The sequence below is a fragment of the Stegodyphus dumicola genome, chromosome 5 (assembly GCF_044657685.1).
Source record: "Stegodyphus dumicola isolate Sdum_Otavi_A_Nest chromosome 5, ASM4465768v1".
Taxonomy (NCBI): domain Eukaryota; kingdom Metazoa; phylum Arthropoda; class Arachnida; order Araneae; family Eresidae; genus Stegodyphus; species Stegodyphus dumicola.
Window position 1 is genome coordinate 157,510,485 of NC_140772.1, and position 21,712 is coordinate 157,532,196.

The 21,712-nt window shown below is 32.9% G+C and overlaps 1 protein-coding gene across 2 annotated transcripts in view; it reads right to left on the bottom strand.

Moving 5' to 3' along the window:
- LOC118204740 (BTB/POZ domain-containing adapter for CUL3-mediated RhoA degradation protein 3) overlaps positions 1–21,712 on the bottom strand; it is a 72,890-nt gene that overhangs the window by 40,418 nt on the left and 10,760 nt on the right. For both annotated transcript variants that reach the window (XM_085817291.1, XM_085817292.1), the window contains exons 2-3: positions 6,475–6,691; positions 1,356–1,615 (exon numbers count right to left, since the gene is read on the bottom strand). In XM_085817291.1, the coding sequence (XP_085673417.1) occupies positions 1,356–1,615; positions 6,475–6,640 (426 nt within the window). In that variant the 5' untranslated portion in view covers positions 6,641–6,691. The remainder of the gene's footprint in view (positions 1–1,355; positions 1,616–6,474; positions 6,692–21,712) is intronic.

The following is a 21,712-nucleotide window of genomic DNA, read 5'->3' on the forward strand; positions in this document are numbered from 1 at the left end:
GGACTTCTAAGGACCAAAAATCATTTTTGAAAAAATTAAGGACTTTTAAGGACCGTACGAACCCTGTGTGTACTCATGATATTTATAATGACGAGGAATTTGATTTAAATCGTATCAAAGACGGAATACATCAAGATAAAATACTACATTTAGTAAGGAATTTCAAGCTGAATAAAATAAAAACATCTGCCCTGAAGATAAGGATAGTGCTGACAGATGAACTTCCAGTTCATTTCATGCTGCGACGTTCCCCCTCCATCCCCCAGAGCAGCATGAAATTGATAAACAGATTTCGGAATGTTTCGAGAAACAAAGGATATGCCTTTATCCATTTTTTGCAGCAATTCCACTTTTTGTTTGATGGACATCGAAACATACTTTTGCTTTGTAGATCCTTTACATATTAGTAAATATATATCGGAAATTCTATTTGACATAATCGAAAGTTCAAGCTTACTTTTGTAAAATTGCTCTAACAGTCTGCAAAAAATAATAAGTCGGATCCAATTCGAAGATTAATCCTTTGAGGCCAGAACTTTGGTAGCAGTAAAAGCTACCAAAGGAGAGGGAATCTTGAACCGAATGCTTTTCCCCCTTTAAGAAATCACCACCTATTTGCAACAAAGATTCTTGTGTGTAGTTTAATGGATTCTCAGAGGGGTACATCTATGTTGCAAAAGGAAGACCTTTGAAAGAGATAAGTGGTTAAAACCCTAGGGACGTCAAATTTGACATTTCACCTTACTTTTGAGCCTGGAAAATGGGGGGAAAAATACATGGCCACTAAAGTGGACAACCCCGTCTTTTCAAAGAGAGGACTCTATGGCCACTATAATGGCCATCCCGTCTTCAAAAGGTTAAGGAACAATGCAATCTGCAACATTAGCTGAAATAGATAATTAGATAATTTTAGCTTAGCTTATACCGTCCGTTATACATTAAATGCGCATGCACAGAAAGTTTGTAGCTTTGAGGTCCGGATTATAGATCATTCCGGATTAACAACTTTTGACTGTATTACTTTTTTTCTCAACTACTGGAAACATTTCATTTTTAAAATAGCATTTAACAACAGAAATTGGTATTACAAACAGATATCAGACAATTATAACAATGTGGCTACTGAATTTCAAATTATCATTGGGCAATTTTGATACAGATGGTAAAGACAAGTGAGAAATCGTGTAGCAGAATAACATAATGCATGGCAATAAAACAACTTTTATTAGATAGACTACAATAATTAATTATTTTAATACATATAATACAATAATTAATATAATTTGTAAAAATTTATAACAACTAAACTAAGAGGTTAAATTTCTACTAACTTCCCTTCTTGTTTATTTACTCACTTTAGTAGATGAACTAATGAGCATTTGTTCTTCTTTCGTAGAAGTTATCAAAGGAACCCTGCATATAGGTTCAAGTTCCATCTCCCTCTTCCTTAGAGCAGATTCACAACATTCACACAGTTCCTGAATTAAATAATATTTTGCTTCAGCTAAAAGTTCAGCTATTTCTCTAGTGGATTCGGGCAAGGGCACAGACCCATCACGAAGAAAACTTAGTATAGTACCAAAATGCCGACCACAGCGATCAATCAAAATCCAGCCTAATACATAAAAGAAAAAAAAAAAAAAAAAAGAGAGAGAGAGAGAGAGTGAGAGAAGAATAGACTATATTAACAAGTTTGGATTAATTTTTACTCTTACAAAACTGCAACAAATACATATACAAAATTTAATGTTTTAAAAATGAAGAATTGCACAGATATAAACAATTTATGTTAAATTTATGAGAAAATATCAGCAATTGCCCAAATCAGTTGCTGAGTAAACTCGCACTAGCTAAATCTCACAGTTCAATAACAATTAAAACAGCTACAATGATGAACTTCCTTAGACATATTTACATAAGACATGAGCTTTCAAAAAAGACTAGTTGTGCGAGAAGCACAGCTTGCATTTCACTCAAGCTATTTTTATATTCTGAATATTGTATTCTCAGACCAATAAAATCAACAATTCTATATTAAAAACAAACACACATATTAAAAAAAATAAATGTGGCCATAAATGCAAAACAAATAAATACATAAATAATACACCAATGGAATAAAAATGTAAATACTTAGATATATACGTATAACATTTAGATGCAACATCTATGGACTACATGTTCCAGACAGTGCAATCCTTAAGATGAGGGACAACTAAGCCTCATTACCCTTTTAATAAGGTGGAAGACGATTGTGATGCAATATCTTAGGTTTACTAGTAAGCTTGAACTTTCGATGGATATGTACTACTACATTATTTAATTTCTTGATCACATGGAAGAAACCCTCCCAGGATGTCTGCAGTTTAAGATACCTCGATGTCTCTTAGAATTTCACAACCAGACTTTACTTCCTTGAATTTACTCTCTGTGGACTAGGCATTGCATATCTTTCTCATTCTCTCAGTTGCTGTGTTGAACTTTGCCCCTGGTAAAGCAATGAACATCTTCTAAATGTATCTGCAGATCTACCAGATACTTGTAAAGTGAAGAAGGGATGTCCACCAATCGTCTGAAGATCAGGTCATACGGCAGATGAAGATCACAACCAAAATTTGCAATGGAGAAAATCCAGGGCTCTCATGAATAGCACCTCTGCACGACAGTTTTGGGTCGCAGCTTTGACTTACAAATAGAGAAAAATAGTCCAGTATTATAAAATTAAATACAATTAATTTTTAAATTATCCTTTTCAAGAATAAAAATTGTGCTGCTTTATCGACTATAACTGCAAGTATCTGCTCTTCTAAATTATTATATATATACGCATACATAGTGTGTAGCCCCCCAAAAACAACACAAAGTAAGAACTCAGTGGAATGTAACAACACTTGACATGCAAATACCCCAAACCCAGCTATGTACATAATTAAACATGCACCACCACTGAATACAGAAAGTTTGTATATGGAGCTGCATAACAGAGACCCACCTAACAAGGTCACAAGCACTGAGCGAGTTCATGCCATCTGACTGTGGATGTAAATGAGTTGCTCGATTCTCTTCTATACTAAGAATTCTACATACTCCTTTAAATATAGCAAATAAAAAGTTTCTTCCTTGATCAGAGTGAATATGACAATGCCGATCAAATTATGAAATCTAGTTTTTGCTAAAACTTCTGCAATGGTTGAAGATTCTAGATCAATGATGGCATAAGCTTCTGGCCATTTACTAAAGTAATCATGACAGCTATGTGGTACTTGTCCTTAGTTATGTGAGTACAGATGTGAGAATCCTTTCAAAATCCAGCAATCCTTTTGAATGGTGCTCTTATACTATAGCCCTGTTGTCTTTGTGTACGTGTTTGTGGGCCTTTATCAGCACCATGTGCACCACTTTTCCACATCTGCTTTAGCCTTGTCCCACAAGAAATGTTCAAGAAATTTATGTAGAACCTTATTACACCAAAACAACCTCCAGTAGTGCTACTATGAAGCCAAGAGAATATAAGGAATTCAAGGTCTTAGTAAAATGAGCTGCCACCTAAAAGTCTTTCTGTCACCAAATTCCTATTTGCAGTAGACAACTCCATCTTGCAGATGAAGAGAATCCTATAACCCAGTATCTATTTGTCTGGAGATTAAAGGGTGCTATTTCTTGCCAACTGGGTTTTTCAATCTTATTTTCCACTAATCCTATTAATGGTTGAAATTCATGACCTTCCATTTCAGCTTTTTTAAGTTCTTCACTGCTCCATGGATCAGTCTATTATGTTATAAAGTCAATGTTAATTTGTCTGAACACTGGACTTTCAAGCCCAATTTTCACTCACTTTTTGAACAGCGTTTGGCCTTTTTTGCACAAGGTCTTCTTGAAAGAGCATCAGTGATGTCATAGTCCTGTGTCTGCTGTATCCATCTAGCCACTTGACCATCTATTTTTTTTTTAAACCAAGCACTCAAAAAAGCATGGTTAATACACGACAAGAAGTGAAAGGCTTGCAGCAAGAAGGGCCCAGCTTCACTTTGGTAAATTGTGTATTCATGGGTCTTTCTTGTTAAAAAAAAAAATATTGTTCTTTGCACTGGAGTAGCAGTAAAAAAAATCATTTTAGTAGCACTTTTAATGAGGACAAACATTAAAAGATGAATTTTAATTTTTTTTTTTTTTTTTTTTTAACTTTCTGAAAATTTAAAGATGTGGAGCCTTCTTGCTGCAAGCCTTTCAATTTTCAGCCATAGAAATAGTAATGGAAATGTTCTGCTGCCTTCATGATAGCTAACAGCTCTTTTCTAGTGACATAGCAATTTCTTTCCAGTCTCAAGAAGCTTTTACTAATACAGGAAACAGCACCTTCTTAGCTGTCGATTTTTTGCAAAAGAACAACTCAAATTCCTTCACTGCTCATATATATATTGAGAATAAATTCATTTCCAGGATGGCTAACACAGGACTGGAATTCAAAGTGTTTTTCAGGGCCTTAAATTCTTCTTTTGACTCATCTGTACATGAAGACTTTTGCTTTGCTTTTGTCAGGTGGTGTAAAGCCCATGTCATTTTAGAGAAGCCATTGACCCCCCCCCAAAAAAAAACCGAATTATCATTAATTTATTAGGGATATTTTTTTTAATATACAAATGTAGATAAATCAACTTGTTAAATTATACTAAACAACAAATAAAACCTAAAATTGCATTGCAACACTGTAAAAGCAGAAAGGCTACAATAAATACACGGTTAGCATATATTTTAGGGTGCCTCTTGGATTATCACCAAGTTGTTTCATTAATGGTAACCTGCATAGTTGAATGTTATCGAAATCCTATTATGACGTGATTGGTTGCGTAACTGCAGTGAATTTGACTGATGGGCAAATATTTGTAAAGGCTTATTTCTGCATTTGATGTCAGTTAGGAAGTACATTGCGTATTATGTGCTTTGCATTGTAAAATGGCTGCCGGTGGTAAACTGAGTGTTTGGTGCTATAGAACAAGAGAGCAGAAGGTGTTTTTTTTTTTTTTTTTTTTTTTTTTTTTTAAGTAATTGCGGATAAAAGAAACTTTGTTGGATGTAATTCAGCGGAATTATAAGTGTCCTGTTTGTATGAAGGAAATGTGTATGGTTGAATGTAAAGATAATTCAGATAGCTTTGAATGGTTTTGTCGCAAGAAAGGTTCAAATGCTTACCATATAAAGTGCTCCATTAGAAAGGGAACATGGTTTGAAGAAAGTTTTTGGATGCTGTTAAAGAATTTTGTGTGCCACAGACTGAAAACACAGAAATTTCTAAATAAAGTAAGTGGATATTTCCTTTGTATAGTGCGTAGATTTCCTTTGTGTATTGCGTAGATGCGATAAGATTTATTTCCTTTTTTATGTTACTTCATTATTTGATTTAAAATGCAGTTTATTGAGATTATATATTTTTTTGTTTGGCTCTAGTGTAGAATTGAGTGCTCCTTTGACTTTTAAGTGAAAATAGATTGATGTGTACATAGACACCAAGTTTGTGCAATTCTTTGACTTGTTATTTTGGTTTTGTTTAACGACAATCTTGAAACTATGCATTGCTGACCAATTGCCAAAAATTGCCAAGGAACGCCCTTAAATATATTTTTACCTAAATATGCAGCCTACATGAAACAAAAAGGATGATTTAGTTTCTCTTTCAGGTATTAGGAATACCGTGTGTGAGCTGATGGTTTGTTAGTTAGTTTGTTTCAGAATGGCACACAGAAGAATGCATGCTTCAATACTCTTCTGTTATCAAGATAGGATTTAGAAATGTATGTATATATGGATGTTTGTGTACATGTATGCATGTATATACATGTGCACACACACACACATGCATACATAAATACATTTCTGAATCTGATCCCAATAACAGAACAGTACCCATGATTTTAAGATGGAAAAAAGAAAATAGGACTGTATAACCGTTTTAAGCAGCTGGATTCATCCATCAAAGTAGACAAATCCCTCATGTTTGCAAATTCTATGCCTTCCTGCCTTGTTTTTCTTTGATTATGCTTGAGATGACATGAAATTAGATTCTACATTTTTCAACTATATAATTCTTTGCAGGCCTTTAAAAACATTCTGCAAAAATATGTTCAACCTATATGACCTTACAAATTAAACATTTTAAAATTACTACACCATAAAACATGAATCAATAAAAATAAATATTCAGCATTATTTTTCATTAGGCAATAACATTATTAAGGTGTAACAACACAGATATTAAAGCAGAAAAGCAGTAAGATATAAAGCAGGACATACTTATACTCAGGTTCTTACATTCAAAATATATAAAGAATAGCTGACAAGAGGAGAAAATATCAAAACTCAATTTTATTGTGCATGAAATGTCATATGTTACATGAATAACATATTAAAAAATCAAAAACCATAAAACACTTAAATACAATATAAAAATTAGGCAGAGTAAAAAAGAAGAACCATTACCTTCAGAATCAGTCAGCACTTCCATGCGACCACTAAACATGGCCCGTAGCATGCTATCATGTTTGGTTAATGTTCCAATTGTTGTGTAATGCAATGAGCCACCAACATTAAGCTTTACATATTGACTAGGAGCACCTTTAATAACAGTTCTATGGTCCCCAGACATAACAGGCTTCCTTTTTGGAACCAGGATGACTGTTACAGTCAGCGATGTCCCCTAAATAAGTAAAATAAAATTCAATTCCAGTGAAAATTAAAATGCTGTACAAACTCGAACAAAGAAAGCTGTTAAAAATTAGCTGGTTGTTTGTTGATTGGATAGCACATATTAAATATAATCTTTAAAATCCAGATGCTTAGGTTCTAAAAACTAATATAAAAGGCAGGTAAAAACACCAAAAACTGTTAAAATAGGAATAATTAATTAAAAATCCATCATAAAAAAACAAAAGAATATGGTTAATGAATATGCAATATTGTATATTAAAAAAGAAAATAATTTATAGTGGTATGTCAATAACAGCAACCGGCCCATCTGAAAAGTGTTCTTGAGGCAATGCAATAATGTCGTCAAAATAGTTACGTGCAATCCATTATGTTGGCAAAATATAGCGCAAGGTGCACAGCAAATGAGTATTTCAGCACACGTGGATTTTCACCTTCCAAATTTGATGTCATTTTCCCATTTAGTGTTTCTTTCTGCACTGAGTACATTTTTCTTTTCGCATGACAAATCATAGCAACATTGTGGAGTTTGCTGGCTGATGAAAAAGAACGTATTGTATTTCTTCAGAAATACATTCCATAAAAATTCACATTTCATGAAGTTGTACTTTTTAAACGACTGAATTTTATGGAAATGCAATGCGAAAAATGGCAGATGCCGTATTTGTGCAATTCTCCGATTCCCCTTCCCAGGAAAAACAGATTGCTGCGTACATGAACAGAAGAACAAGAGCATGCACAATGCCCAATTTGCAAGCGACACTGAATTTGCACAATTCTCTTATTTTTTATGTGAAAACAGATGACTGTGTATATGGGAAGAACAGTGAAAACAAATACAGTCAAAAGTTTTTAATCCGGACGTCCATAATCCGGAATGATCTATAATTCCGACCTCAAAGCTACAAACTTTCTGCACATGCACATAATGCATTTACGCATGCACATTTAATGTATAACGGACGGTATAAGCTAAGCTAAAATTATGTTGCACATTGCGTTGTTTCTTAATCTTCGAATTGGATCCGGCTTACTATTTTTTGCAGAGTGTTACAGCAATTTTGTAAAAGTAAGCTTGAACTTTCTATTACGTCAAATAGAATTTCCGATTGTGGAGTTGACAAAGGATCTACAATGCGAAAGCATGTTTCAATGTCCATCAAACAAAAAGTGGAATTGCTGCAAAAAATGGATAAAGGCATGAAGAAAGTGACAGAGAGGTTAGTGAAAACGAAAAAATTTCAATCTATAAGTTAGTTGGTATTCTCGGCACAGCAAATACGAGACTTGAACAGCGGAACTTTGTAAATGAACAAGGAATTATGTGTGTTTATAGAATTAAAGAGAAAGTATTGGCACATAAAATGAAGCAATTTAAACAACTTACATTGAAAGAAATGCTTAATAAAGTAAACAAATGAATATTAAGCTTTTTTTTTTTTTTTTTTTCTAAATTTTGATACCCTTTAGATCATAATTGCTCTTTATTTCATAAATTACGGTTTCATATTTTTAATTTTATAATTTCTGCATGCCATCTTACCAGATTTAAACTGATGATCTATAATCTGGAAAAACCGATAACCCGGAATCGCCGAAGTCCCGACGAGTCCGGATTAATGACTTTGACTGCACATAAGGATTTCTTGAAAAAATAAGTATTTTATTACAGCTGTTTCTTGTTTTTCTATTTTTTATTGATAGATTATTGTTTTTTTATGGTGCTCTTAGTAAGCCATTTTAAAAATGGCTGTTGCCTTTAATGTATTAGTTTAGTAAAAAAATTAGTCACCAATGAACTGCCGAATTTTCAGGAGGAAGGTGTGGATAATTAGAAAACACCAAAAAATTTAATGTTAATATATAAATTAAACATTACTTACGAAAACTGAGTTCTTTGCCCATTGTTGAAAATTTGTGTATATAATAAAAATTAATTAAATCTTATTTATGAAATTATATATTATTTCAGTTTCTTATTACTACCAAATATTTTCTAAATTTTTAAACTAAAAATTCCTAAATTTTAACTTCTGAATTTGTAACGCAATGGTATCTAGCATATAAAACAGATACGAGTAGTGAAAATGACCTGTCTATATCAACTAAAGTTTTTTATCATATGGTTAAACACCTGAGAAATGTTGAAGAAACTGTATGTATTGTCAGTCTATTGTAAATATACTAGGCTTAGTATGTCACATGCTAAATTTAAAAATTATTAATAATTCAAAAAGGCTTTATGTATAATCTTATTACATATTTACCAAGGGTCTATTAACCCATTTCATCATAATTGCCACCAATGCCACCAGCAAAAATATTTATACAGTCAAAAGTCGTTAATCCGGACTCGTCGGGACTTCGGCGATTCCGGATTATAGATCATCAGTTTAAATCTCGTAAGATGGCATGCAGAAATTCTAAAATTAAAAATATGAAACCGTAATTTATGAAATAAAGAACAATTATGATCTAAAGGGTATCAAAATTTGCAAAAAGAAAAAGCTTAATATTTATTTGTTTACTTTATTAAACATTTCTTTCAATGTAAGTTGTTTAAGTGGCTTCGTTTCATGTGATAATACTTTCTCTTTAATTCTATTAAACAGACATAATTTCTTGTTCAGTTACAAAGTTCCGCCGTTCAAGTCCTATAATTGCTGTGTCAAGAACACCACACCGACTAATTTGTCAATCGAAATTTTTTTGTTTTCAATAACCTCTGTCACTTTTCTTCGCTATCGGAAGCGAATTATAATGACGAGGAACTTGTTTTAAATCATATCAAAGACGGAGCATATCGAGATGAAATACTACATTTGGTAAGGAATTATAAGCCAAATAAAATAAAAACATCTGCGCTGAAGATAAGGATAGTGCTGACAAATCAACTTCCAATTCATTAGGCGCCCGCCGCCGAGCAGCGTGAAATTGATAAACAGATTTCGGATTTCAAAACATACTTTCGCTTTAGATCCTTTACATATTAACAAATATATATCGGAAATTCTATTTGATATAATCGAAAGTTTAAGCTTACTTTTATAAAATTGCTCTTACAGTCTGCAAAAAATAATAAGCCGGATGCAATTCGAAAATTAAGGAACAACGCAATCATCAACATTAACTGAAATAGATAATTAGATAATTTTAGCTTATACGTCCATTATACATAAAATGCGCACGCGAAAACGTATTCTGCACTTGCGCACACTCATGCGCAGTCGTAAAAGGTCTTACGCGCACGCGTGAACGCCTCTGCGCATGTGTCAATGTGGCGCATGCGCAGAAAGTTTTTAGTTTTGATGTCCGGATTATAGATCATTCCGAATTATGGGTGTCCGAATTAACGACTTTTGACTGTACTTTTCTTTAACACTTACATAACAAACTAAACTGGAAAAATTTAATCTTTCTCAGCAATGATACAGCAGCCATATTAATTATGAAAATTATAATATTTTATGAGTTTTGTGTAGAAATTAATAGTGGTATGTCAATAACACCGTATTTTTTTAACAAACTTGCATTGCTTTTAAGCATTAATGACACTGTAACATATATTATCCCTTCTACTTATAAAAGGGTATCAGAACATGTCTTACAAGTACGATTACTACAATGATAAATTATTTAAAACTGAGACCAGTTAAATTAGGATTATATCAAAAAATTTTAATGTGCGAGAACTAACTTCTTTTTTAATACATAGACTTTCTAAGGATATATAAAATAACAGCTTTAAAATAATATATTTCTCGGTACAACTCTGATATACGCCCTAATTTCACCAAACGTGGCGATACGTGTTCTGCGCTGGTTTTTGGCGTGATTGCATGTTATATGTCAACTCTGTTCACATTGAAAAATCTTTAGCTGGAGTTCGTTGGTTCGCGTCATGCTCTGTGTCTGAGAAGCTAGGGGGGAAAGATAAAATGGTTGAAGTGATTGAATTGAAGTTCGGCAAAAGGAAATATTGTCGTGTCCTTCCTGTTGAGGGGCAGTGGGTATTTGGAGGTGTGGAAAGAGGGTCTGGGAGATTATTTTTAGTGGCTGTGCATGATAGAAGTAGGGATTTGTGATTGTTATTTTATTTATTTGTGAACCATAGTATGAATTTTCTGGATAGTGTGTCTGGCTGTCATATAAATACGATAGTGATTACATGGCGGTATGAAATTGATATTTCTGCTGTTCGAAAAAGCATTAATTCATGGTAAGTGCATTTTATTTTATTCTTATTTTGTAGAATGTTATGTTCGTTGTTTTTTCAGTATGAATTTCTGTCATTATTGTTTTTTTGAATGGTTTGAAATTTATTTTAGTTGTTGATTAGTGCGTACCGTCTAAATTGTGCAATTTGTAGATGTTTTTTAAAGTTGAAACAGAAAGCTGGGTTAATCTTCGGATTATGGTAACTTGGTGATTTTTTGGCGAAAATTTGGCGACCAACCCTGCTACAGCAAACTGCGAGGTTTTTTTTTTGGACGCCGTTTTGTTTTCACGAAGTAAAGGCATGTTTTTTTCTCTCTCAACACTTTTTTCCAACAATCTGCTAGCCGAATTACGCTTATGCTAGAACTTTTATGGAACAAAAGTGCTTAATCATGATGAAGATTAGGTGTGAAATTGGGAGAAAGTGCAGAATCGCCCACTGCTTGCCGTGTTTTTAAGAATTGCACTTACACGGTATCCATGTACACGTCGACCTATTTTCACTTAAAAAAACATCCCAGAATTGCACAAAAATGGCACTGCGCACACTCTTGACTTTATCCATGTAAACTACTAAAGTCCTAGCTAGTAACCTTTATCACCTTACCAAAATGTCGCCAAACTACCTGTTACCATATTCCAAAGATTAGCAGTTTTTTTAAGTTGAAACAGGACGTTGTGTACATGGTATTCTTTGAAATTTATTATTGTTATGTTCATTTATTAAAGCGAGGTGTGCATAGTTCTTAGCCCAGATTCTGCCATTCGTAGATATGTTTTTAAGTTAAAACATATCGCTGTGTACATGGACTCTTGTCAAATAATTTTGATTAGAAACTTTACCGTTTTGCCATATAAATTTTTTGTTTTTGTTTCGGAATTTTAGCTTAAATTGTGCATTCAAAATGTGATTTTTGCATTCGCGAAAACCGTGTTTTTGGGAGACATTTTAGGCTTAAAGTTGGAAATCTAGACAAAAAATTTAGATAGCAATATGGCAGCATAGAGTTTCTCACCAAAAATGTTTGGTGACTTGAGGGAGCATAGCAGAGTAGTTCCTATTTCTCTTTTTTTAAGATGTATATGTGTTGTATTTTATATGTGTTGGGTACATGCTCAGTGATGATTACAAGATGTACACAAACATCGTTTATTCTACATTACTCATCTACTATACTATATTACAGTTATAGTTAAAGATAATAATAGATACAGTTAGTTACATATATAACATCTCCCTTTTTATAAAAAATAATAATAGTAGTAAAATTAAACATATTCTTTTAAATAATAAGGTTTCTTAACAGTCCTACCAGATCGAGTGACGTAGTTATGTCCATTTGAAAAATTTGATGATACTATACCTCTTTCACTATTTGGTGACACAACACTTCTGTTAGATTTTGAAGGACTTGCAGGCACATCTAAATTTGTAGTGCTCCTACTATTTTCATGTATCTCGGGTTCATCTATAACTTCATTCTCATAGTTGTTTTGTATTGCAAACTCTTCCTGATTAGTTCCTTTAAGAAGGTCTCTTCTGTTCCTTTCTACAATTCTTCCATCTGTTCTTATAATCCTATATGAACGTGGTCTTTCTGCTTCTTCTATAATTTTCTCTCTTTCATTTAGTTTTTTCCCTTTCTCTTTTATGTAAACATGATCTCCTGTTTTCAGTGGTTTTAATGGTCTTGCATTCCTATCATAATAACTTTTTTGTAAGGTTTGTCTCTTCAGTAAGTGTTGTTTATGGTCTTCATATCGTTTAGCTTGGATGAAATTCTCTTTTATAGGCATCAATCCATTTACTTTTCTTCCAAACATCAATTCAGAAGGTGACTTAATTTCATCTGAAATAGGAGAGTTACGATATTCCAATAAAACTAAATATGGATCTTTGTTGTCAACTACAGCTTTTTCTAACATTCGCTTGACAGTTTGAATATGTCTTTCAACCATTCCATTAGACTGTGGGTATTTTGGACTTGAAGTTCTGGTTTCAAAATTCCATCTTCTTGCAAAATCTTTATATTTCCTGCAATTATATTGTGGACCATTATCCGAATATACTATTTTCGGAATACCATGTCTTGCAAAAATTGATTTCGATTGCTTTATCACTGCTACACTTGACAAATCTTCCAAATGTCCAATTTCAACATATTTGCTAAAATAATCTATAACTATTAGATAATCCCTTCCTTGAAAGTAAAAGAGGTCTGTTCCCAATACTTCCCATGGACCATTAGGTATTTCTTTAGATATCATTGGTTCTTTAGTATTAGCTTTTTGTAAACTTAAACATGTTTGACAATTCAGTACCAAATCTTCAATTTCTTTGGACATTCCTGGCCAATATAATATTTCTCTTGCTTTGATCTTGCATTTTACTACTCCTAAATGACCATAATGAATTCTGCTTAACATATCTTTTCATAAACTTCTTGGTACAACAACACAGGAATTTTTAAATATTAATCCATTTGCTTCTGATAGTTCTTCTCTGAAGTTAAAATATGGTTTTGCCAGTTCTGGAACCATACATTTTTCATCTGGCCATCCAGTTTTAATTTTCTTAAAACTTGTAGTTCTTCATCTTTTTCTGTTTCCAGTTGAAAAACTTCCATTTTACCATTAGACATTGGTATACATTCTACAACTAATCCAACATGAGCTTCTATTTCTCCTTCACAGAAATCAGATCCTTTATCAGTGAATGATCTTGATAATGCATCTGCTATAAAAAGTTCTTTTCCTGGTTTATATTTTATCTCAAACTGATATGGCTGTAATCTTTGTACGCATTCTTTGTAGTCTTACAGGGCATTTATTTAATGGCTTTTTAAAAATTGATTCCAGTGGTTTATGATCACTTTCCACAGTAATATTTTTTCCAAATATATACTGGTGAAAATTCTTACACGCAAATACAATAGCTAAAGTTTCCTTTTCAATTTGAGCATAATTCTTCTGTGTATCTGTTAATGCCTTAGATGCATATGCCACTGGTAAATTATTCTGCAGTAAGACTGCTCCTAGTCCTTCTTGAGATGCATCTACAGATAAAACTACTGGCATGTTTATATCATAATACTGTAAAACTGGTTTATTTATCAAGACATCTTTTAGTCTTCTAAATGCTTTTTCATGTGTTGCATTCCAGTTCCAGATAACTTGTTTTTTCAACAAATCTCTTAAACACGATGTCAATTCTGATACATTAGGTATAAATCTAGAAACATATGTAATCATTCCTAGGAAAGTTTCTAATTCTTTCACATTTTTTGGTGGTTTTATATCTAGAATAGCCTTAATTTTGTCTTCATCTGGTTTTAAACCATCTTTAGAAAATATATGTCCCATATATTTCACTTCATTCAGCCCAAATTTACATTTATTTAAATTAAATTTAACATTCTTTTCTCTGGCTCTGTCCAACAACTTCTTTAATCTTGAATCATGTTCTTTTTTATCTTTACCCCAAACTAATAAGTCATCTATATATATTTGAACTCCTTCTAAATCACTAAAAATTTCAGAAAAACTTCTGTGGAAAACTTCTGGTGATGAACTCAGTCCATATGGCAACCTCAAAAAACAATATCTACCAAACGGAGTGTTAAATGTAGTAAATTGACAACTTGAATCTGACAGTTTAATTTGCCAAAATGCTTTGTTTGCATCTAAAATACTAAAGACCTTTGTATTTGTCATTTGAGATGAAATTTCTTCAAAGGTTGGTATGTGATAATGTTCTCTCAGTATATTTTGGTTAAGGTGCTGAGGATCTAAACACACTCTTAAATTTCCATCCTTTTTCCTTACTACCACTAATGAATTCACAAATTCTGTTGGTTGGTTAACTTTCTTTATAATACTATCTTTTTCCATTCTTGCTAATTCCTTTTTTAATGGATTTAATAAGCTATGTGGAATTTTCCTAAAGGGTTCTATTTTACAAACAGCTTCTGGTTTTAATTTAAGATGATATGTATATCCAGTTAAATTCCCAGTTCCTTTAAACAAATCTTGATATCCTTTTAAAAGTTCTGGTAACTTTTCATTGGAATCAGGATTTACTGTACAAATCCTTTGTATTAGGTTTAATTTTTGCAATGTAGGTAAACCTAAAATAGCTGGAACAGTTTTATCACATGCTACGACTTGAAATTCTATTTCATCCTTGTCCCCTTTCGATGTTTCACATAATAATTTACATTTTCCAACTACATCAATTGTAGTACCATTGTAATTATTTAAAGTGACTTTTGATTTAGTCAAACATTTCTCTCTTAAATTTAATTGTTTAAATTTAGGCAATGGTAGCACATTACACTGAGCTCCAGTATCCAACTTAACAAATAAATATTTAGATATGTTTACTTTTAGTTTTTCAAACCATTCGGTTTTATTTTTAGAAAATGGATTTGTATCTTCTACTGACCCTAAAATATATTCATTACCATTATTATGTAACTCATGCTCTAAATTATTCTGTACAACATTAACCTTTTTAAAAGTGCACATTTTAGAAAAGTGATTTTTCTTTTTACAGTACAAGCAAATCTTATTACAAGCAGGTCAGTTGTATAACTTATGAAAAGTTCCACATTTTCTACATGATTTTGGATTATTGTACTTATTTCCTTGATAGTTTGAAGAAGATTTAGTACTTTGTTGCTTTTGTTTTACATGAAAGTCTTTCTTACAAGGCTGACTTTTTTCCTCTGAAGGTCGAAATTTATTACGTTTGATAGCTTCTATTTTATTTTCTTCAGTTAAAGTTTTCAGCTGAAGTTCTGCTAATTCAGAAGCTTTACACATTTTAATACATTTCTCCAATGTTAACTGATCTTCCCTTAATAATCTATCTTTGAGATTTTTATTTAGAATTCCACTTACTATTCTATCCCTTATTAAACTATCTTTTAATTCTGCAAATCCACAGTTGCTGCTTAATTTCTTTAAATTGGTTAAGAAATCATCAAACGATTCACCTACATGTTGTGTTCGACAGAAAAATATATGTCTATCAACACTTTCGTTTGCTTTCGGTATGCAAAAATTTTCAAAAGCTTCAATTACTTTGTCAACATCCTTCTTATCTTCTTCACTTAAATTAAAAGTATTAAATTTTTCAAGTGCTTCTTCACCAATAATATGCAATAAAATAGCTACTTTAATTTCAGGTGATTTAGTAATACCACCAGACGCTAACATATAAATTTGGAATTTTTGTTTCTATTTCTTCCAATTTTCGCTTAAATTTCCTTCGAAACTTAGATTACTTGGTGGCTTTAATCCACCCATATTTAATTTAGGACTTTAAATAGTTTATATATACGTATTTTTAGCCACTTCCAATAAAAATAAACAACTCACTTACCAGCTATATAAGTTTCGATTTCACAGTAAACAACTTCCCATGATGTTTTTGTTTAGAACATCTTTACCGAGGCTGCATCCTTCTTCAAAAAAGATTTTTTTTTTAATCAAGGAAGCCCGGTGTTGTATTTTATATGTGTTGGGTAGGTGCTCAGTGATGATTACAAGATGTACATCACTCATCTACTATACTATATTACAGTTATGGTTAAAGATAATAATAGATACAGTTACATATATAACATACATCTACAGATTTTTTTTTTTTTTTTTTTTTTGGTAATTTTTTATATATCAAATTCAAATATTCTGCTGAAATTTTTAAGCACTTAAAACTGAAAAAATCAATTCAAACAGTAATAAAATCAACAAGGGGTAGGGAAGAAAAGGGTGTTATGACAGTCTTCACTTACAAAAGGTAAATTAATGAGCTTCTACATATAATTTTGAAATTTATTATTAAATTAACTTAAAGGAAAAAGAATATGAACAATAGCTAAAACATAAAATACCCCTATCAATACTGTTGATAAAACACTTTCCACCACCCTATACTTAAAAAAAAAATTATTTTCACTTTTTCATATGTTCAATGACAGCAATATACAAAATGCCATAGAGCTAATTTTTTTATGAGAAATAAAATTTTAAATCAAGTCTATAAAAATTTCTAAATACTTCATATCATTCTTTCATGTTAAATTAACATAATTACATTTAAACAAGGTCAAAAAAATTTTGCTTCTGTTTTTTTAATGTCTTGTTAGTATAAATCGACAGTCTGCAATGGAAACGGTGAAATTTAAACAGAAAAAGGGGTGAAAATGTGCTTTAGCCCACTACTTGGCGATTTTCAGTAGCGGCAATTTCTTAAAAATTGCCAGTAAACGTTGTATAAACAAAGTTGCGAAGGCGGAGCTATGTGACGTTCATAAACGAGTGGGACTAAAATTGTGACGTCACAATGTATTCTCTACAGATGTAGAAATAAGTATACAGTCAAAAGTCGTTAATTCGGACACCCATAATCCGGACCTCAAGGCTAAAATCTTTCTGCGCATGCGCCGCATTGAAGCATGCGCATAGGCGTTTTACTCGTGCGCGCAAGACATTTACCACTGCGCATATGCGTCTGCGCAAGCGCAGAATACGTTTTCGTGTGCACGTTTAATGTATAACGGACAGTATAAGCTAAAATTATCCAATTATCTATTTCAGTTAATGTTGATAATTGCGTTGTTCCTTAATCTTCGAATTGGATGCGGCTTATTATTTTTTGCAGACTGTAAGAGCAGTTTTATAAAAGTAAACTTGAACTTTCGATTATGTCAAATAGAACTTCCGATGCTGCAGCTCCCAAAGGATCTACAAAACGAAAGTATGTTTCGATGTCCATCAAACAAAAAGTGGAATTGCTGCAAAAAATGGATAAAGACATAAAGAAGGTGACAGAGAGGTTAGTGAAAACGAAAAAATTTCGATTGACACGTTAGTTGGTATTCTCGGGACAGCAATTACGGGACTTGAACAGCGGAACTTTGTAACTGAACAAGAAATTATGTCTGTTTATAGAATTAAAGAGAAAGTATTATCACATAAAACATCCCAGAATCGCACAAACTCCGCATCGCGCACCACATTGGCTTTGCCCATGTGCACATCGATCTATTTTCACTTAAAAAAACATCCCAAAATTGCACACACTCGGCATTCCGCACCACATTCGCTTTTCCCATGTACATATCGATCTATTTTCATTAAAAAAAAACATCAGAGAATTGTACAACGTTAGCTTTTCCAATCTCCTAGGATTGAGCCAAAAAGAAATACAAAATATTAAAATAAGCAACTTTAAAACGAACCATACAAGAAAAATTTTTTCACTTACCCTTTTCAAGAAAAATGTAAAGTCTTTTTGAGGGGTTTTATATATGAATTTATTTCAGGGAGAACCCCTTTTGGATACCCCTCATCTTTAATAAATTTACAAACGTTTATACGCCGTTTCCGTAATATATGCAGTCACAGTTGCTTTTTATGTTTAGACAGAAAACATGTAATAGCTAAATGTAAAAAACGAACATCGTGTGTGATTTGTGGGAAGAAACACCACATACTTTTATGTAGAAATATCCAAGCTGAATCAAAATCTCCAGTTCCTGTTAGCACGAATGAGGATGAAAATACGGATGCAGTACCTGAACGAGATGAAACCCTCACCAATTTGGCGAGAACAACAAATGTGTTTTTGCAAACTTTAACGGTTACATTGAAAGGGTGAGATAGGAAGCGCCAGGCCCGTGCTATTATCAATTCAGCTTCACAGAGATCTTATATTTTAAAAAGCACTGCAGATGAAATGAAATTTGAGAGTACATCTAAAGAAAGATTGAGCCATTCATTATTTGGCGGGTCATGTACTGATGTCATAAACCACGATGTTTTTACAGTGTTCTTGTCTAAAAGGGATGGAACTTATCATTATAACTTCAAAGCTCTTAGCCAAGATATTATTTGTGGAAGTATACCACAAGTTGCTAATGGCGAGTGGATTCGAGAGCTTAAAGAGAACAATATTTCTGTATGCAGCGATAGTAATGGACCAATAGAAATACTTATTGGCGCTGACATTGCAGGCAAGCTGATGACCGGAGGATTTAAATTGCTTACTTCAGGCCTTGCTGCTTGCTATAGAAACAAAACTTGGTTGGACTCTTTTCGGGAAAAATGGTATGCGTGAGATCTCGGACAATTCCGCACTGCTCGTCACATCCATGTTGAATAAAGAAATATTGATATCTGATCTCTGGTTTCTAGATTCACTTGGAATTCTAGATCCATCAGAGAAGAAAAGTAAACTGGAACTTCAAGAAGAAGCAAGAGATCATTTCTTGTCTACTGTAAAGGTGAACGAAGAGGGGCGTTTTCAAGTCAGCTTGCCATGGCTTGATAACTATCTACCGTTAAAAGATAACTATGACTTAGCTGTAAAGAGATTAGCTTCTACAGTAAAACAACTAAAAGCTGAGAAACTTTATGATGCTTATGGAGAAGTTTTTAGTGAATGGGAACAAGAAGGCATCATAGAAGAAGTACCAAGAAGCGAAATTGATGTAACATGCCATTATCTACCACATCGACACGTAGTACAAGAAAACAGTACTACACGAATCAGGCCAGTGTTTGATGCCTCGGCCAAACAAAAAGGATCCCCTAGTCTCAATGATTGTCTAGAAAAAGGTCAGAACCTTATCGAACTGATTCCTTCAATTCTTCATAGATTCCGAATGAACAGAATAGGAGTTTCTGCAGATATACGAAAAGCATTCTTACAAATAAATCTCAATCCTAAGGATAAAGACTACCTAAGATTCTTATGGTATAGAACTGATGGAAAACTGAAGTATTACAGGCATTGTAGGGTAGTATTTGGAGTTACAAGCAGCCCTTTCTTGCTAGTTTCTGTAATTCACCATCTTCTAGAATCCACTTTGAAACAACTAAATGGAAACCCAAAGTATAAGGTGGATATTATTGAGCAATTGAAGAAGAGCTTTTATGTAGATAATTGTTTAGCGAGTGTGAAAAATGATTTAGAATTGCAACAATTCATACAAGTTGCTTCAGATACTTTAGCTACAAGAAAGCTAGAATTACGTGTTTGGGAATATAGTGGCCCAACAGATAATTCCTCTAGTACCACAAATGTATTAGGAATGATTTGGGAACGATGTGGAAATTACCTTTGCCTTAATATTACTAACATCACCTACAGTCTACCAGAAATTTTGTCTAAAAGAGAGATTTTAGCTACTACACACAAAATATTCGACCCTTTAGGAATAGCTTGCCCCGTTACTCTTGTGCCGAAACTTTTACTTCAGCACCTATGGGAAGTTAAGTTATCTTGGGACCAAGAAGTTGATTCAAATTCAAAATCACAATTTTGTAAATGGTTGAATGATTTGCAGTGTCTGGAAAGAATGAGAATACCAAGATGGTTAAACTATGATCGTGAGATTGAAAATATCTCACTTCATTTCTTCAGTGATACGAGTAAACTTGCATATTCACCTGTGGCCTTTGTTCGAGTATAAACAAGAAATTCGGTTCAAGTTCATTTGGTGCAAGCTAAAGTGAGAGTTGCACCCAGCGGAAGGAAAAGACAACAATAGCTCGATTGGAACTTCTTGGAGCTATGTGCACGTTTAGCATCCAGCATAATACCTGAATTTCAAGCTGATGATATTTGTTTTTGGACAGATTCGTCTACTGTGCTAGCTTGGATACAGAGAAATGAAGTATGGGACGTATTTGTTCACAACAGAATTAAGGAAATAAAGCAACTGACTTCTACTGAATCATGGAGGCACGTACCAGGATCACTGAATCCTGCTGATTTGCCCAGTAGAGGATGCTCTGCTTCTTATTTAATTAAATCCAGATGGTGGGAAGGACCTAAATGGCTATATTTATCACCTGAAAAATGACCAAAAGAAGATTTTAGTGCTGATGAAGAAGAAATAGCTCTTGAGAAAAAGAAAAGGATTATTTCGGCCTTAATAAATCTTAATGCTAGTGAAATAGTTGCTACTAGATTCTCAAGTTATCGTAAGACAATCAGACTGGTAGCGTGGATGTGTCGTTTTGTTTACAACTGTAAACATCAAAAACAAGAAAAAGGATGAACTTACTGTATCTGAGTTAAATGAAGCAGAGAATATCTTGATTCGTTTAATACAAAATGAGTCCTTTAATGGAACAGAAGATAAACGGATTTTAAGTCTTAATCCATTCATTGATTGTGGGATCATCAGAACTAAAATAGCAATATTTCAAAGAGAAGATACATCTGAGTTCAGAACTCCTGCTATTTTGCCAAGTGATCATCTTAAGTGTTCTTTTTAGAGAGTTAAGTATAAGAAGTGCAAAATGGAGAAGTCATAAGAGCTGTACAAAATCTTTATCCTTTGGAATTATCGACTGCCAAGGAACTTCCATCGAAATTCAGCGGAAGTCAACCATGCGAAAATATTTCGGTACAGCAAACTCCAATTGATGATGTACCTGTAGAAACAAATAGAATAATTCATACTCATTTAAAATCGCCCACGATAGCCAAATCAGAAAGGACAATTAGAGTTCCTCATCGATTGGACATGTGAGAATAATGTTTAATTTTTTATTATTTTGCAATACTCAATCCCGAATTTCATGTTGCAAGGTGGGAGGATGAACAATATTTTGACTCTAATATTTTTGTTTATGTATATATATATATATATTGTAACTGCAGCTTCTGAGTAATATTGCATGAGCTTCAAGCAGATGTAATCGTTTTCTTTACTCTATAGGTTTTTTATTCATTGTCTATTCATATTATTATTATCTATGTTTTGTAACAGTTTAT